This window comes from Chelonia mydas, chromosome 6, assembly GCF_015237465.2.
Source record: "Chelonia mydas isolate rCheMyd1 chromosome 6, rCheMyd1.pri.v2, whole genome shotgun sequence".
NCBI classification, from domain to species: Eukaryota; Metazoa; Chordata; order Testudines; family Cheloniidae; genus Chelonia; species Chelonia mydas.
This window is the reverse complement of record NC_051246.2, coordinates 115433570-115451444: the sequence shown is the minus strand read 5'-3', so window position 1 is coordinate 115451444 and position 17875 is coordinate 115433570. Positions and strand designations below refer to the sequence as shown.

The 17875-nt window shown below is 41.5% G+C and overlaps 1 protein-coding gene across 2 annotated transcripts in view; it reads right to left on the bottom strand.

Moving 5' to 3' along the window:
* The window catches only part of ADSS1 (adenylosuccinate synthase 1), a 45104-nt gene that overhangs the window by 16493 nt on the left and 10736 nt on the right, over positions 1–17875 (bottom strand). For both annotated transcript variants that reach the window (XM_037901057.2, XM_037901058.2), the window contains exons 2-9: positions 10347–10449; positions 7887–7949; positions 7067–7117; positions 6609–6675; positions 6182–6289; positions 5727–5808; positions 4766–4892; positions 411–565 (exon numbers count right to left, since the gene is read on the bottom strand). In XM_037901057.2, the coding sequence (XP_037756985.1) occupies positions 411–565; positions 4766–4892; positions 5727–5808; positions 6182–6289; positions 6609–6675; positions 7067–7117; positions 7887–7949; positions 10347–10449 (756 nt within the window). The remainder of the gene's footprint in view (positions 1–410; positions 566–4765; positions 4893–5726; positions 5809–6181; positions 6290–6608; positions 6676–7066; positions 7118–7886; positions 7950–10346; positions 10450–17875) is intronic.

Here is a 17875-nt window from a genome sequence, read left to right as displayed (position 1 = left end):
CACTCTGAGTACGTTTCCCAGACCTGAAGAAGAGCTTTGTGTAAGTTTGAAAGCTTGTCTCTCTCACCAGCAAAAGTTGGTCCAATAAAAGCTATTACCTCACCCACCTTGTCTCTCTAATATTCTGGGAGCAACATGGCTACAACAATACAGCATACAACAATGGAAGACATTTATATCTGTAATTTGTTATGACAGGTACAGAGATTGTAATAGAATGCCATCACATCAGTGTTGTCTGCCTTGCAAAAAACATCTCAGGCTGCCTTCAACTGAGTTACACTAGGGATGAATGTGGTCCCTTGACATTGCCTTGGCATTTATGTGTCAGCAGGAGACCATTATCCTGTTACAACATTCTATCCCATTGACCTTATTTCTCGGTTACTGTAATGTAATGTTAAACCTACGTTTATCTGCTCAGTGGGAAAGGCTCCAATTCCCACTCTAGTGGTGTATGCCTTCACCACACCATATACTTCACCAATGTTCTGAGGAGGAACACCAAGTCCAGTGCATACACCACCCACAGTACAGTTTGATGATGTCACAAATGGGTACGTGCCTGCCAAAAAACAAAACAAAACAGCACAACCTTGTTTCCATGGTGATGGAAAACAAAGGCTACCTTTCCTTGTATTAATCAAAGATGGGCTTGCATTTGTAACTTCACATGGTTACCACCGGTGGCTAAATTAGATTGACTCTATAGGAGAAGCTCTCACCACACCAGTCAAGGAGGAGGGAGAAGTGCTGTTTACCCCAAGGTGAGGAGGGGTAGCAATTTAGCAGAGAAAGCTGAGCTCTGCTCCCTTAACACTCCCACTTGGTGATCAGAGTAGCTTCAGTTGTATAATTTTTTTCTCTAAAGTCTCATTAGAAATTTAAAGGTGACTTTGTTCAAATTAAGATAACTTTACTGACTGATGCTTCCATGTGATATAAGGCGGCTTTCAGAGTGCCCAAAATCGTTAGCTCTGCCAGATTAAGAAAACCACAGCTCTTTCACAGTGAAAATTATCCTGATGCAGAAGGCCCACACAAGGTCATAAGCATACATCTCTTGCATCCCATTTAAGACTAGCTGTCAGGATGACATTCAAAGCAGGCCTAGGGGCTGCAATGTGGAATTGCTGGGGAAGCAGTTGCATGTGTCTACATCAGCCCCTTCAGTCTGGCCTGTAAGGCCACAAAAGAGCAGGGACTGCACAGTCACATTTATGTGGATCAGACAGTCCTATACAACTGGCAGAGGGCTTCAGCTTCTTTCACAGTCTACAGGATGCTATTCAGCTGCCTTACACCTTGGCCCTAGAATGGAGCATGGATTTCACCTCCCTACTGTTCTGCACTTCAACCTCATGGAGCCCAAGTACTCAGAGGCTTTATGTGGATGCAATGGATATCAATCTTAGAGCATAACAGGTGCACAGAGTATTGTACAGGCTGTCTGCACTGGGATGAATTTCATTCCCAATGAACATGAATTACTCTCAATAGCATTTTAGTGAGACCTCTGCGTGTGTATATGTATGCATGCACACACGCAAAACTGCCATTGACTGAAATGGGGCCAGGATTTCCTCTAGCCTCTTAAGGCAAATCCTGTTACTGGTGCAGTGCCTGAGTGACCATGCTATACACCTGGCAGATCAGCATAGGTCAAGAGAAGGATAATTTTTTGTTGCTGCCTGACCATTGGCTGATCACCCCCAATCCGCTCTACACTGGGGTACCAGAAACCCCTCACAGAGTATAATTCCACAGTACAAGGACAGTAGTAACCCCTGTGCAAGCTTGAAGAGGAGGGAAGATTTGCCCCATGCATGGTATGTATCCTCCTCATTGCATGCAGATCTCTGTGCACCAACAGGGCAGAAAATCTCACTTGGAATCTTCTACTTTCAGCCATAGAGCACAAAACATAAAAGATGAAAAGAGGACATGGCCATCTGCAGTCCACATACATTAAACACAGACTTACAATTCTGCCATCCAATGGATTGCTAAGTATATAGAGCTATAATAGTACTTGACCTATGAAGAAAGGTTAAAAAAAACTGGGCATGTTTAGTCTTGAGAAAAGACAACTAAAGCGGGGACCTAATAACAGTCTTTGAATACATTAAGGGCTATTATAAAGAGGACAGTGATCAGTTGTTCTCCATGTCCACTGAAGGTAGGACAAGAAGCAATGGGCTTAATCTGCAGCGAGGGAGATTTAGGTTAGATATTAGGAAAAACTTTCTAACTCTAAGGGTATTGAGGCTTTGGAAAAGTCTTCCATGGGAGGTTATGGAATCACCATCAGTGGAAGTTTTTAAGAAGATGTTCGACAAACCTGTCAGGGATGGTCTAGATTTACTTAGTCCTGCCTCAGTGCAGGAGTCTGTACTTCATGACTTCTTGAGGTCCTTTCCAGCCCTACATTTCCATGATTCGATAGTCTGAAGACAAACCATCATTGCAGTCAGTTAGGCCAACCTGCAGCTCTGCCAGCTGTCACAGGTTTAATCATGCCGTCACCACACCAGACTAAAGGTTAGGTTTTGGAAGTATCATTATATATTGCTCCCTCATACATGGTATTTGACAGTTGTGAAGACTACTCTCTCCATTTGGCTCCTCATCAGGACATGCATTTTGAAGCGGTGATATCAGATACATTTCTTCCGGGTTCCTACACATCTTCCTGCTGAGAGGAATACCTTGACATTTCAGAATACCAGAGTCAGAAGCATGGGTGTTTTTTCCTGTGCTCAAGCATGAGACTTATAGGAACCAGATTTGTACCCATTGGAAGTATCCAACTCAGATTTCATAGCCAGCAGAATGATATTCTCCAGGGAGTGCCCATTTCATGTTCCTCATTGCTAAAGCTTACTTTGTCACATTTCTACCAAGAGAAATATAGGTGATTATACACATAAGTAGATCTCTCTTTGTTAGCTGTAGTGCACCAATCTTTAGTCCTCAGAGGTAGAGTCTCAGAGGACTGGAAGGGACCTTGGAGGTCTTCTAGCCCAGTTCCCTGCACTCAAGGTAAGACTAAGTATTACCTAGATCTCCCTGAAAAAGTGTTTTTCTAACCCGCTTTTAAAAACCTCCAATAATGGAGATTCCACAACCTCCCTAGGCAATTTATTCCAGTGCTAACTACCCTGACAGTTAGGAAGTTTTTCCTAATGTCCAACCTAAACCTCCCTTACTGCAGTTTAATCCCGTTGCTTCTTATCCTATCCTCAGAGGTTAACGAGAACAATTTTTCTCCCTCCTCCTTCTAACGCCCTTTTATGTATTTGAAAACTGTTATGTCCCTGTTCCGTCTTCTGTTGTCCAGACTAAACAAACCCATTTTTTTCATATTTCCTCATAGACCCGTTTTCTAGACCTTTAATTATTTTTATTACTCTCCTCTGGACTGTCTCCAATTCGTCTAAGTCTTTCCTGAAATATGGTGCCCAGAACTGAACACATTACTCCAGTTGAGACCTTATCAGCATGGAGTAGAGCTGAAGAATCACTTCTAGTGTCTTGCTTGCCCTCCTGCTAATACATCCCAGAATGATGTTTGCTATTTTTGCAACAGCGTTGCACTGTTGAGTCATATTTAGCTTACGATCCATTATAACCCCCAGATCCGTTTCCACAACACTCCTTCCTAGACAGTCATTTCCCATTTTGTATGTGTACAACTGATTGTTCCTTCTTTAGTGGAGTACTTTGCATTTGTCCTTATTGAATTTTATCCTCTTTACTTCAGACCATTTCTCCAGTTTGTCCAGACCATTTTGAATTGTAATCCTATCCTCCAAAGCACTTGCAACCCCTCCCTACTTGGTATCATCCACAAACTTTAAAAGTGTACTCTCTATGCTATTATCTATATCATTGATGAAGACATTGAACAGAACTGGACCCAAGACCGATCCCTGCAGGACCCCACCTGATATGCTCTTCCAGCTTGACTGTGAAGCACTGATAACTACTATCTGGGAAGGGTTTTCCAACCAGTTATGCACCCACCTTATAGTAGCTCCACCTAGGCTGTATTTCCCTAGTTTGTTTATGAGAAAGTCATGTGAGACAGTATCAAAAGCCTTACTAAAGTCAAGATATACCACATCTACCACTTCCCCCTATCCACCAGGCTAGTATACATATATTGAACCTGATAAAGCTTTCACTTCGGTTGGATTTAGGATAATAGAATTTGGTGTAAGGGCCCACAGAGGCAAAGCCACCTCCTTTAGCATATCTTGTAAAATCATCAGCCACTGCATTTGTGCACTGCTGCTATTTGCCTGAACAGTAATGTTTAGTTCAGAATTATGAAAAGTGAAATAATGTTCTGGCCATTCTCCCAATAATCCCCAAATGATATAATAAGAGGATTTTTTTTTCTGATTTCCTACTGTTAGCAAAGCTGATGCAAAGACAAATGAAAACAAGCCATCTCTCAGGAGTTAAACGTACTTTACAGGAAGAAAAGGAGGACTTGTGGCACCTTAGAGACTAACCAATTTATTTGAGCATGAGCTTTCGTGAGCTACAGCTCACTTCATCGGATGCATACTGTGGAAATCGCAGAAGACATTATGCGATTTCCACAGTATGCATCCGATGAAGTGAGCTGTAGCTCACGAAAGCTCATGCTCAAATCAATTGGTTAGTCTCTAAGGTGCCACAAGTCCTCCTTTTCTTTTTGCGAATACAGACTAACACGGCTGTTACTCTGAAACCTGTACTTTACAGGGTAACTTACCAAAGTCAATGTCAAGTAGTGCTGCATTGGCACCTTCAATAAGAATTTTCTTTGGGGAGCCGTGAAGAGCTTCATACATAAAATAAACACCATCTCGGACCATTGGTCTTATTTTTTCAGCGTATCCCTGAAAGTTTCAATATAAATGTACATTTCACCAAACAATGCTACCAGAATGGCTGGAGCAATGAACAATATGGTCAGCTGTAAAAACTCACAAATGACTCTAACATGCCAGCCTCAAAACTACATTTTACCTGGAAAACAAAACAATTCATTATCATGCCATAACAAAACTGTGCCTAATCACTCACACACCCAAAAAGACGATTACTGTTAGAATGTTGTATACCATTTCTATATTGTGTACCTCAGCAGCAATGATGCACAGCTACATCATATTTTAAACAGAACATAATCTAGCCATACTAATATATGGATGAGACAGAGATACTCTGTGCAACAACTAATTGCTAAAACTAGTTCTGCAATAGGCCTGGAAGTCTCTTAGATAGCCTAGAATTCAGTCACGGGCAGAAGGATAAGAAAAGTGACCGCAAGTCTGTATTGCCCAGATCTCTTTAATAAAGCATGATCATTTTATCTTGATACACATTACATTAGAATAATAACTATGTTTTGAACATCTCTTTTTATTAGGACTTATTTTTAATATTCCTTATCTGAGAGCATTCTGTTATAAAATATATATTTTACTGTGATTCATCAGTTGTATGATGATGTATGTATGTATGTATTTCCTCAATATGCTTTAATTTCTTATACAATTTTTGTAGTTTTACAGTTTTTATAAGAAATAATTCAGAGCCATTTTCAGCTGGATTTAGATTTTAACATTTTTCTACCTTGGTTTTTTTACATCTTTATATATGATCACAGTGTTCCTTTCTGGCTTTAGAATCTATGACTATATGAATCTTCCCCAATATTAAATCTTTACCTTTAGTTTTTTCAGTTGCCCTTCTGTGTCTATTTCCAAAGTGGGAAACATTGACTTGTATTGGTGTGCCAGATTCTTGAACCTGCAAAATACCAAAAACTTGTATATGCAGAACTTGCAGTAGTTTCTGTTTTAAAAATCTTTGGCAACTATTCAGTTTGTATCATAAAATAAGTATAGTAAAGGTTCTCCAGTGAAAATACATATGACTCACATACGAGTATAAACAACGCTTATCCTTGCCCTGGTCATTTAAAGTGACTGGAAGCTGTGCACACACACAATAAATATTTACTAAAGTTTCCCCTCCACCTACTTCCTTAATTTTTTTTATTTAAAGGATTTGCACACAAACTCATACACACTAGTTTAAAAATGTCCCCTTATAAAGCCAACTTGTCATCCAAAACGTACCATTCCTCGATGGACTATTTTAGAAGTATTAATAATTGTACCTTGAAGAAAATTCATCAAAGTCTGAAAGGAGGTCACAAATACGAAGGCCTGTTCGTGCAGCTTTGGAAGAATACGTTGGTCCAATTCCTTTCTTTGTCGTACCAATACTAATTAAATAAAGAAAAAAGTGTGTCTAAACGTGTGTATAAAAATATGTTTTATGCTACTGAATTTTATCAAAACTTTTCATTATACTACACATTAGGGAAGTGTTCCAAAATGGAGACGAATATTTTATGAATAAAGCTCTAACTTTTTATTATTACAGATATTGAAGTTTTCCTGCTTCAGTACACATGCATAATAATTGCTACTATGCACTGTGTGCAGAAAAGGCCTCAATCCTTGGATCTGGCTCAACTCAGCTAAGAACCCCCAGGGCAGAAGGGGGGTGTGTGTGTAATAAAGGTGTTGATATATAATTACTTTTTTCCCTCTTGTGCTTGACGCTGTACTTCTTGAAGTCCATCAACTGCCTGGTGAAAGTCAAACACTGCACAGCAAAGGAAAACCACAGGAACAAGATGAGACCCCGAAGGAGAAAAACATCTTAAAAACAAAACAAAACACACTGGTATCTACAATTTAAATGCAAAGTCCAAAAGCCTTTGCGATTGTTGAATGTGCACTGTTCTCACATGAAGTATTACAGAATATTATGAAAACAATATGCAGAACTACACATTAGGAACTATAAATTCTATTAATATCTTACTGGTAAAGTTTATTCATTCTCTACAGCATGGGAAGAAACAATATTAGATACAAATACATGATTCCTTTTCAAGGTAAAATAGCAGTTTTGAATGCATATGTTGGGCCTATCATTTGCGTTTCCTATCAGTCCTTTCTACGCTTTAATCTTCACTTTGATAAATACTTACCAATGTGTGCTCTATCTGATATGATGAGTCTTTTCTCCCAATCCTTTAAACCTGTCAGAAGATATACATTAAAGACTTAAGATTTATATTCTACTGAGGTTGTCAGACTTGGGCATTTACTTTTAGTTTTACTGTATCTTTTCTCTAATTCTCTTTCTTGTTAAATGTATTGCAAATCCAGATGTACAGTTTACTTTAAAAGGAGTAGAAGTCACCTTGGTTAACACATCAATCAACTGTTTTCAACTGGACAATACTTTCTGATTTTGGTATGGATAAAGGTATCAGGTATTCTTCATAATCCCATTATACTGTAGCACACATTCAATTTTTGTTATAAATTAAGTCAAAAGCTATTAACTGTGTTGCTAATGATGATACTTTAAGTTTTTTTCCAAAGTGCTGCCTGTCTATGAAAAAAAGCTTTAACTAAATTTTTAAAAATTGTACCCACAATTTGTTCCCACCAAAACATAGAATTTGCAATTACAAACATTTCTGCACAGAAGCTGGGACACAGAAATCCTGGGCCTATTGAAGTCAATGGGATTTTTGCCACTGACTTCAGTGGAACCAGGATTTCACCTTATCTTTTGTTGCAGCAAATAACTGCCCCCATAGAATTCAGAGACTGTTCTTTAAAACTTGTCCATAAGACACTTACACACTGTATTTTGTCAGGATTGCTCTCTAAATTATTTTAAATTGGAAAATTGCTATACAGAATATTTATGGCAAGTGGTCAAAATCTGGGTCTGAAATGTACTTTGATTTACCTACCATTATAAAAAAATTATTTACAAGATTAGTTGACACAAACCTTTCTTTTCATTTTTTTCAGCTTCTTCAAACAAGCCTGGTAAATGTATAACCACCCCATTACCTTTGAGAAAACACAAAAGATTTATTTTAAAAAGCAGGAGATAGAATATCCATCCTTTAAAATGACTCATGTAAACATCATATTTTGTACTGAAAAAATCTCATTAAAACTTCCCTAGGACTGAAGATTACCCTGTGCTCATCATTAATTGGTTTTAAGAACCATTGGAGCCAAATTCACATTTGGTATAAACAGGTGCTAAGTCTACTAAAGTCAATAGAATTGTACCTGCTTACATCAGATCTGAATTTGGGGTCTGATTCAAAGCCAACTGAAGTCAATGGAGTCTTTTGATTGAAATGGCTTTTGGACCTCAATTGTGTAAGCTCAAAGAAGTCAGTGGACTTACACCAGGGACATATATGGCTGATATTATTTAAGTCTTCATCTATCAAATGCATTTGGGAATGGGCGACAGGGGATGGATCACTTGATGATTACCTGTTCTGTTCATTCCCTTTGGAGCACCTGGCATTGGCCAATGTTGGAAGACAGTATACTGGCCTAAACAGACCTTTGGTCTGACCCAATATGGCCGCTCTTAAGTTCTTATATCTTTACACTGAGCTCAAAATAGCTACTGTGATACATGAGAAATGTTTTTTTCCTTTAAAACTGGAAATTAAGTTCCATAAACAATACAGTGTGTACTGGAGATGAGGAAGGATTAGAGACATGGTCGGCTGGAAACAGCTGCTACTTGCTTCTTCCTGGAAGCACCAGAAATGCATGCAGTATCTGCTTCTCTGCATAAATCTAGATTGGTTATTAGTTATTTTCCATACTAACTGGAAACAGAACCAACCATATTTGTCACCAGAAAAACAGAAGTTTTACTTGATATATTTTAGTATTGAAACTAGAGATGGGCTGGAACCAGTACCACAAATCTGAGCACCTCCAAAATTTGGAGCGGGAAAAGGTTTAAAATCTGGGATTGGATCTAAGGGCTGTGCTGCTGTAGCATTTCAAGTGCAGGCACTACCTTTGTCAACAGGAGGGATTCTCCCATCAGCCTAGCTAATCCACCTCCATGAGAAGCAGTAGCTAGGTCAATGGCAGAATTCTTCTGTTGACTTGATGTCTACATCGGGGGTTAGGTTGGCTTAACTACGTCGTTCAGGGGTGTGGATTTTTCACACCCCTGAGCGACCTAGCTACGCTGATGTAAATTCCCGGTGTAGACCAACCATAAGTAATCTGACTCAGGCCAACCTTTAGAGTACTTATAACAGTATGTTAGCGTTGCTTTTGGTGTAATGTTAAAGGAAAATTGCAGCTATTTTGATTAGTACAACATTGTAAAATCTCAGAGTAAGGTATACTTCATATAAGGAGTGTACTGTGACATCTACTTTTTCTAAAAGCTTTAATTACATTTGTCATGTCTTGCATATTCCCTGTAATATCTATGTTGCTGACAAGTGGTATAATTAGGGACAATAAGCAAGATACAAACCATTCAAATCTTTGTTTATTTGCTAGGACCAAATAGTCAAACTCAGATGCATAAATTGTGCCAAGAAAACCCAGGCTGTTCATGTAAAACAACCAATTTGCAAACAAGTACACAGTTACCACTTGGGTAGGCTCAAGCACTAACTTCTTTTAAAATCTGACCATTGGCCTCTATTTTTTTTCAAATGGCCCATTAGTTTAGTTCAGCTATAGTAAATATCCTGTTGAAAAATTATTCATGAAATGCAGTTCATGCTAGCGATGGTCAGTATGTAGGAAATGGGGCTAGATACGTTCTTAGAAATCCAGCTTCTGGTTTGCATTCCAGCTACCATGTTCGACAAACCCAATGAATGCAGTGTTGCAATGACACTTATATCATGATGTTGTAACACAAAAATCATAACATTGCAATGTGACATCAGCCCAGAAGAGCACACATTTCAAGAAGTATGGATGGCAAAAGACTGCCTGGAAGATATTCTGCCAAGTAAAGCACTGAATCTTGGGACCTATTTCTGAAATTTGGGAAAAGAGGAGAGGCTAGAGAAAAGTGAAAGGATCGGTTAGTGTATGTACAGGTGTTTGCATCTGCAAAGCGCAGGCAAATGTATATGCATATGCAATTTTGAATATGCACATTTGGAAGACAAGAGCTGAACTCCCAAATATCATTAAAAAAGCAAGGATACAGAAAGGAAGATTTATATTTTCACGGTTTCTCTAATAATGGATATTAAAATGACATTGAATAAGAAATAACGGTGTGAAATGTGGCAAATAATCTTACAATTGTAGTAATAAAAATAAAACAGCTGAAGCCAAAAGAATCCTTACTCACAACCTTTCATGTTTTTGTTTATTAGTTTTATAAAACCGTGATTATGATTGCCTTCCATGCAACATTAACTTTTGAACAGGACAAGATGTTTATCTTACCAATAAAAGAAATTGCCTTTGGATTAATTATGCCACTAGGAAAGAGGTGAAAATCATATTCCTTTCCATCAACAACGACAGTGTGGCCTGCATTATTCCCACCCTGCAAAAGAAAGACACAAACAGATGATTAAGGACATTATTATGTCTCTCTACTACTGCAGCTAAAGATTTGGCAGTTTGATCTTTATTATTTCTGCATCCATGTCTTGGTCAGGTCCCCATGTTTTCCACCTTATTTTAGTTTTTCAGTTTTCCCCCGCTTTCTCAAGAACTATAGTCTGATTGGTTTCAGAGTAGCAGCCGTGTTAGTCTGTATCCACAAAAAGAACAGGAGTACTTCTGGCACCTTAGAGACTAACACATTTATTAGAGCATAAGCTTTCGTGCACTACAGCTCACATCATCAGATGCATAGAATGGAACATATAGTAAGAAGATATATAGATATACACATACAGAGAAGGTGGAAGTTGCCATACAAACTGTAAGAGGTTAATTAATTAAGATGAGCTATTATCAGCAGGAGAAGAAAAACTTTTGTAGTGATAATCAAGATGGCCCATTTAGACAGTTGACAAGAAGGTGTGAGATAAGTATCCTCACACCTTCTTGTCAACTGTCTAAATGGGCCATCCTGATTAACACTACAAAAGTTTTTTTCTCCTGCTGATAATAGCTCATCTTAATTAATTACAGGTTTCAGAGTAGCAACCATGTTAGTCTGTATCCACAAAAAGAAAAGGAGTACTTGTGGCACTTTACAGACTAACAAATTTATTTGAGCATAAGCTTTCGTGAGCTACAGCTCACTTCATCGAATGCATTCAGTGGAAAATACAGAGGGGAGATTTATATACATAGAGAACATGAAACAATGGGTGTTACCATACACAACAGGGTGGATTGCAGCGAGCGGTCCCTGGGGCGGAGGAGTCTGCAGCTCGACCCTGGCAAAGAGGTGGTGACCTCGAGAAGGGCTGGCACACTAGGGGTTCTCCCTGGAAACCGTGGGGAGCTGAGAGCACACAGGCCTGTGAGTCCACAACAACTTGGGAAGAGCGGAGTGATGGCCTGTCACCGTCTCCTTAAGAAGGACATTGTAACACTGTGCAGAAAGGAAGGGTTGAGCATTGGAAAGTTCACCAAAGCACAGCTAATCGTGCAGCTGGAGGAGGATGACCGCTCTAAGGAACAGATTCCTGACCCCAAATGGGGCTATAGCAGGATCTGGGAGCAGCTGGAGTGGTAGCCAGGCATCGCCAAGACTCCTGTCCCCGACCAGACAAGGGTCTTCACGATTGGGTTCCCCATCGGGGGATTGGAGACAGACGGGATTGGAGCTGAGTCCGAGAGAGCAAGAGGACTGTGAGATACAGCGAGAGTCCAAGAAAGAGCTGCAGAAGCAGCAGCAGCATGAACTGGTGGTGGTGGAGCGGAGAGGCATTGGGGACCTCCCAGACGTGAGTGGGGATAGACCCCGGGGTGCCAGTTCCGCAGGGAACCTCGAGACTAAATTGCTGCCCCTGGTTAAGGAGGGGGGGGATGTGGATGCCCACCTCACTGCCTTTGAGCAGGCTGAAGATTTGAACCAGGGGGACCCTGCGGAAAAGCCCCAGTGTCTAGCTCCCTTGCTGGATCCCCAGGCCATAGACTCCGTCAGCCAGATGGGTGGGGAGGTGGACAGGCTCCCACTCCTGACCCCAACCTATATGTCTGTGTGGAGTTTCCTGGGCTCAGGCCCCTTGGACCTCCAGTGGGAGCGGAAGGTGATGGTCAATGGGGAGACATTCCTGGTGTGGCGAGATCCTGGGACAGAGAGAACTGTTGTCAGGCCCTGGGTGGTGCAGCTTCAGATGCTGAGGGGTGTGTGAGCTGGGTGAGGTCCCAAGGATGAAGCCCCTCACCCTGCCTATGGCCCAGATCCCTGTGCAGACCCAGGAGGGGTCGGGCTGGCTGGTCGTTGGGGTTCTCCAGGATACCAGCTGCGAGACCCTGTTGTGGGGTGACTGTGTCTCTTTGGGACAGGATCCAGGCCTTGCTCCTGTAACTGCCAAGGGTTTGAATTTGAATCCAGGGAACCAATCGGTGGAGAGGGGGCTCACGCTGGCTCTGATGCAGTGAGGAAAGCAGCGAGCTTACTGCCTACCCCCACTGGGACAGCAAGGGCAGCGCTGAGCACAGTGGGAGCTGAGACCCCAGCTGAGTGTGGGGAGACACAGGCAGGGCAGGTTATCTGTTGGGAGTGGCAAGGTGCTTGGTAAAGGAGAAAGTGTGTCCAGCTCTTCTTTGTCTGTGAAGCAGACAGAAGGGGCCTTTCAGCCTGTGATGGTTGAAAATAGTGCAAAAAGAAAAGGAGTACTTGTGGCACCTTAGAGACTAACCAATTTATTTGAGCATAAGCTTTTGTGAGCTACAGCTCACTTCATCGGATGCTCAAATAAATTGGTTAGTCTCTAAGGTGCCACAAGTACTCCTTTTCTTTTTGCGAATACAGACTAACACGGCTGTTACTCTGAAAATAGTGCAGTTGTCTCAGAGTTGGTTCTGGATTCAGCTAAAGCCCAGGAAGGGAAGGGTCCTAAGTTTGTGTCTGCTCGGGAGAATGGCATTGTAACTAGGTCGCATCCAGTTAGTGTCTATGTAAAATCCCAGAGACCAGACAATTCTGGTGCTTGTATTTTGCCTGTTGCTAGTGTGTTATTGGGAAAGGGTGTAGCAACTCTGTCTAATCAGGGTGAGATCCTAGCCAGGGCACAAGGAGAGCATGAAGGTGATGTGATTGTTTTACCTACTGAGGGTGTGGAAACCTGTAATGAGAGTGATCACTTAAGGTTAGCTATTACCAGCAGGAGAGTGGGGGGGGGGGGGGGGGGGGAGACGACCACATGGGGGACGGACCTTTTGTAGTGATAATCAAGGTGGGCCATTTCCAGCAGTTGACAAGAATGTCTGAGGAACAGTGGGCGGGGGGGGGGGGGGGGGGGGGGGGGGGCAGAATAAACATGGGGAAATAGTTTTACTTTGTGTAATAACCCATCCACTCCCAGTCTTTATTCAAGCCTAAGTTAATTGTATCCAGTTTGCAAATTAATTCCAGTTCAGCAGTCGCTGGTTGGAGTCCGTTTTTGAAGTTTTTTTGTTGAAGAATTGCAACATTTAGATCTGTAATAGAGTGACCGAAGAGATTGAAGTGTTCTCCGCCTGGTTTTTGAATGTTATAATTCTTGACGTCTGATTTGTGTCCATTTATTCTTTTACGTAGAGACTGTCCAGTTTGACCAGTGTACATGGCAGAGGGGCATTGCTGGCACATGATGGCATATATCGCATTAGTAGATGTGCAGGTGAATGAGCCTCTGATAGTGTGGCTGATGTGATTAGGCCCTATGATGGTGTCCCCAGAATAGATATGTGGACACAGTTGGCAACAGGCTTTGTTGCAAGGATAGGTTCCTGTTGTGTGGTGTGTGATTGCTGGTGAGTATTTGCTTCAGGTTGGGGGGCTGTCTGTATGCAAGGACTGGCCTGTCTCCCAAGATCTGTGAGAGTGATGGGTCGTCCTTCAGGATAGGTTGTAGATCCTTGATGATGCGTTGGAGGGGTTTTAGTTGGGGGCTGAAGGTGATGGCTAGTGGCGTTCTGTTATTTAAGTCACTCATGTCTTGCAGTTGGAGAATAGGGGGGAAATTTTCAAAAGTGCCTAAGTTACTAAAGAACCTAAGTCTCATTTTCTAAACTTGTCTTAGGTACTTAAAAACCTAAGTCCAACTGAAAGTGACCCTCGAAAGCTAAGGGCCAGATTTTTAATGCTGTTTAGGCACCAAAACACACAGACAGGTGACTACTGGGATTTTCACAAGTGCCTAGGCATCTAACTCCCAAGTAGTTTGCTCAAGAACACCACAAGATAATTTTTTACCCTTCAAGGGCTGACCATGGGTGCCTGGAGCCCTCACAGCTATATTAATTGTGTTATAGGATGTGTATTCAGTATTACAGTCTCAGAGCATTCAAAACCCATGACTAAGGGCCCCAAAATCATGGGATTGATTTAAGAATCATGAGATTTAATAAATATTAAAAAAATAAAGGTTGGGTTCTCTTTTAATTGCCTTCTGGGTTTTGAGCCTTTAGGGTGCACTCAGGTCACATTTGCAAGCTTTTCTCCACAACCACGAAGGCTAGAAACTTGTATCTTTTAATGAAATCAGAAATTTTCAGGTAATTACATAGCTCTAGAAAATGGAGCTTTAATAAAAAGCATCAAATATCACAAGACTCATGACGAAAAGGCAAGAGTTGACAACACTGTGTATTCATTACTACACGGCTTATATTATATGAAAGAAAATCTGAGGTATTTTAGTTTATTTTAATGCACTTTTATGTACATTAGTATGTACATAATGTTACTCTTATGTTACTTGTTTTCATTTGTATGTTATGTGGAATTTCAATAAATTCCAGCCCAAAGGCTGCTCTATTTAACTTTTCTACGTTCCTGTGCTGTTTTAAAATCATACTGTCTTTCTTCTAAATCTTTAAAACCCTTTCCAACAATGTGGTCTAAATTTAGTGCAGCCTGAGATGCATGTCATATTCCAGGCTCAAAAAGAGATTTAAGTGTACATTAAGAGGGGAAGTTGCACTAAGTGAGAGTAAGCCTATATCCATAGAGCTATGCCAGGACAGTCCACTAGGATAGACGCAGTCCACACCAACAGGGTTCCAGTTTTTCTGCTGGTACAGGAACTCCACTCCCTAAACAATGTTAGCTACATTGACAGAAGCCCTCTTCCATTATATCTGAGGCTGGTCTACACTAGGAAATTAGGTTGGGATAGCTATGTTTCTCAGGGGTGAGAGTTAAATGGACCTAACCCCCCGGTGTAGACAGAGCTACGTCAATGGGAGAATCTCTCCCATCAGTGTAGGTAGCATCTTCACTGAAGCGCTACTGCAGTGCAGTGCGTCACTGCAGTGCTTTAAGTGTAGACAAGCCCTCAATCAGAGGTGTGGTTTTGCATACTCCTGACCAATGGAGCTAGGCTGACATCACTTTTAAGTGTAGATAAGCCTAACGTTCTCATTTTAAACAAGGGGAATTCCTTGGGACTGCTGCATTCTACTAATTGCACAAGAGTCCCTGCATGGTGAGGCTTCCGTTAAAAGAATGCATACCTTGATAAATAGATTTCTTTTTACAATATATTATCAAACACCCATCCTTGTAGTGCCTAGGTTGCAAAGGACACAGTATAAGAAGTCTCTTGGGTTACCTCATAAAATTTGTTGCCTTCTTCAATACATCATTTTATTTAAAACTTTTCCAGTTTTAAAGATTTTGGAGTTTAGGCCTATCTGTGATATTGTATTCCCGTATCAAGCTTCAACCAGCTCTGCAATTTCCAGCACAACAACATGCCTCACATTAGCTCTTCTCATCCTCCCAATACAGTTTTAAAATACTGACAGAGAAAGAAAGAAGGAAGGAAAAAGGAGAACATGGGGGCGGGGGGATGGGAAAGCATGATGGAGGAGGAAAAAGAGAATGGCGGTGCATAAACAGCCTTTGACATGTGGGGAAAAGAGGTACACACAGAGATCCTGGTTTGGGGAAAAGAGAGAAATGGGGAAATGGAGGAGGCATACAGAGTCCCTAGCATGGGGAAATGTGGGTACATGGAGCCCCTGGCATGCAGGAATAATGGGGACTCTGGCATGGGTGGGACATATAGAGACCCTGGCTGGCATGGAGGGAAAAAGGGGATGCACACTGAGCTCCCAGCATGGGGGATCATAGCATGGAGGAATGGAGGATATACAGAGCCCCTCAATTTCTGGGGAAAGAATGATGGGGGAGGGAGAGATGGGAGGCACACAGAGAGCCTCTGGCATGTGAGTGGATTGCAGGGAGTCCCTAAACAGAAGGGGATGGGAGGCCACACATAGGGAGCTTGTGGGGTGGAAAGGAGGGATGCTAGGAGCCCCTCGTGCATGCAATGAGCTTGGCCTATAGAAGCTACGAGGTGTGCAACCCCCTACTTTTATATATTTTTTTTAAATTGTAAGATGTTGAAATCAGAACAAAATGTTTCAATCTCCTAAAGCCTAATGAGCTCATCATTAGTATGATAAATAAATACAAATACACACAGCTCGAGACCTGAGCAAAGCTTCTGACCTGTGAAAGAACATACAAAATATTTCTAAAGTTAATATCCTTAACTGCAGCTCTGTATTTCATACTTCATACGAGTAAGGTTAAATAACTCTTGGTTGTAAATAGAACCCCTCTTCCCCTGGAACAAAACCCCAAAACTGGGCTGCAGAAGATGGGAAGAAAGCAACATATTCAAAGTTTGTTACAGCCCATTCACTCTAAATCCTAAACAGGATAATTAGACATCCTGATGAAAATGAGCAGAACACCAGAACCGAGGAATTAAAACCGGAACAGCATAAGATGTCTGCTCATCTTTAGCCCGTCTCTTCTGCAGAAGAGTAGTGATGTTCCTGGGGGGAGTAACGACCTAAGGACATGAACATTACTTTTCTGATATCTGTAAATAAATTGTGTGACTGGCTAGCCAGTCACACAACAAATGAAATAAAACAGATGTCACTTGATCTTAATTTTCAGCTGTTTTCTTCTAATGCTTATATCAGATAATACATTTAGTAGATTTTATAGATGATACTGGAAATTAGGCTTGTTTTCTTAGGAAGCTTGTTTTCTTGGTAACTTTAAACCTGATGTTCTCTTTCTGTATTTATAATCCAGGTGGTCCTGACAAGATCTCATTGGTACCCAAAGGAGAGGCCTAAATTTAAAATAGCTGTGTCACCATGTTGTTCTAAATCTATAATGATCTGATGTACCCTATATATATTTATTGCTGCTATGAAAATATGACTTAGAGTGGGTATCACCACAAGCACCAGAACTGCTAAAAGAATAAATTTTAAATTTTTATAGTGTGCCATTCTTTATAGTGTACCAAAGTTTACATTCCTTTCAGTGGCTAGCTATAGAAACAAGTGCTAAGAGAAGATGGCATCTCCTCCTTCATGGGTTTTAGTAGTAATGTAAGCCTACTGGGGTACATCAGCTAGGTGGCAGCAGTGGCAGATTAATGATTTTGCCGCCCCTAGGCCCTGAAATAATTGCCGCTCCCCTCCCCAGCAGCTCCCCACCCCAGCTCACCTCTGCTCTGCCTCTTCCCCTGAGCGTGCCGCCAGGTCCTGCTTCTCCCTGCCAGTGCTTGTGTGCGAAACAGGTTCGTGAAGGAGGGGGGAAGAGGGGGGAATGCGTCGCGTTCAGGAGAGGAGGTGGGGCTGGAGCGGGGATTTGGGGAAGAGGACCAATAGGGCCAGGGAGGGGGCAGGAAAGGGGTGGAGTTGGGGCGGGGCCGGAGGCCACGAACTGGCACCGGGGGAAGCAGCCTCTGGCTGCTATTATAAATTTGCTGCCCTGCAACTTTGCCGCCCTAGGCCTAGTCGGCCTAGGCGTTAATATGCCGCTG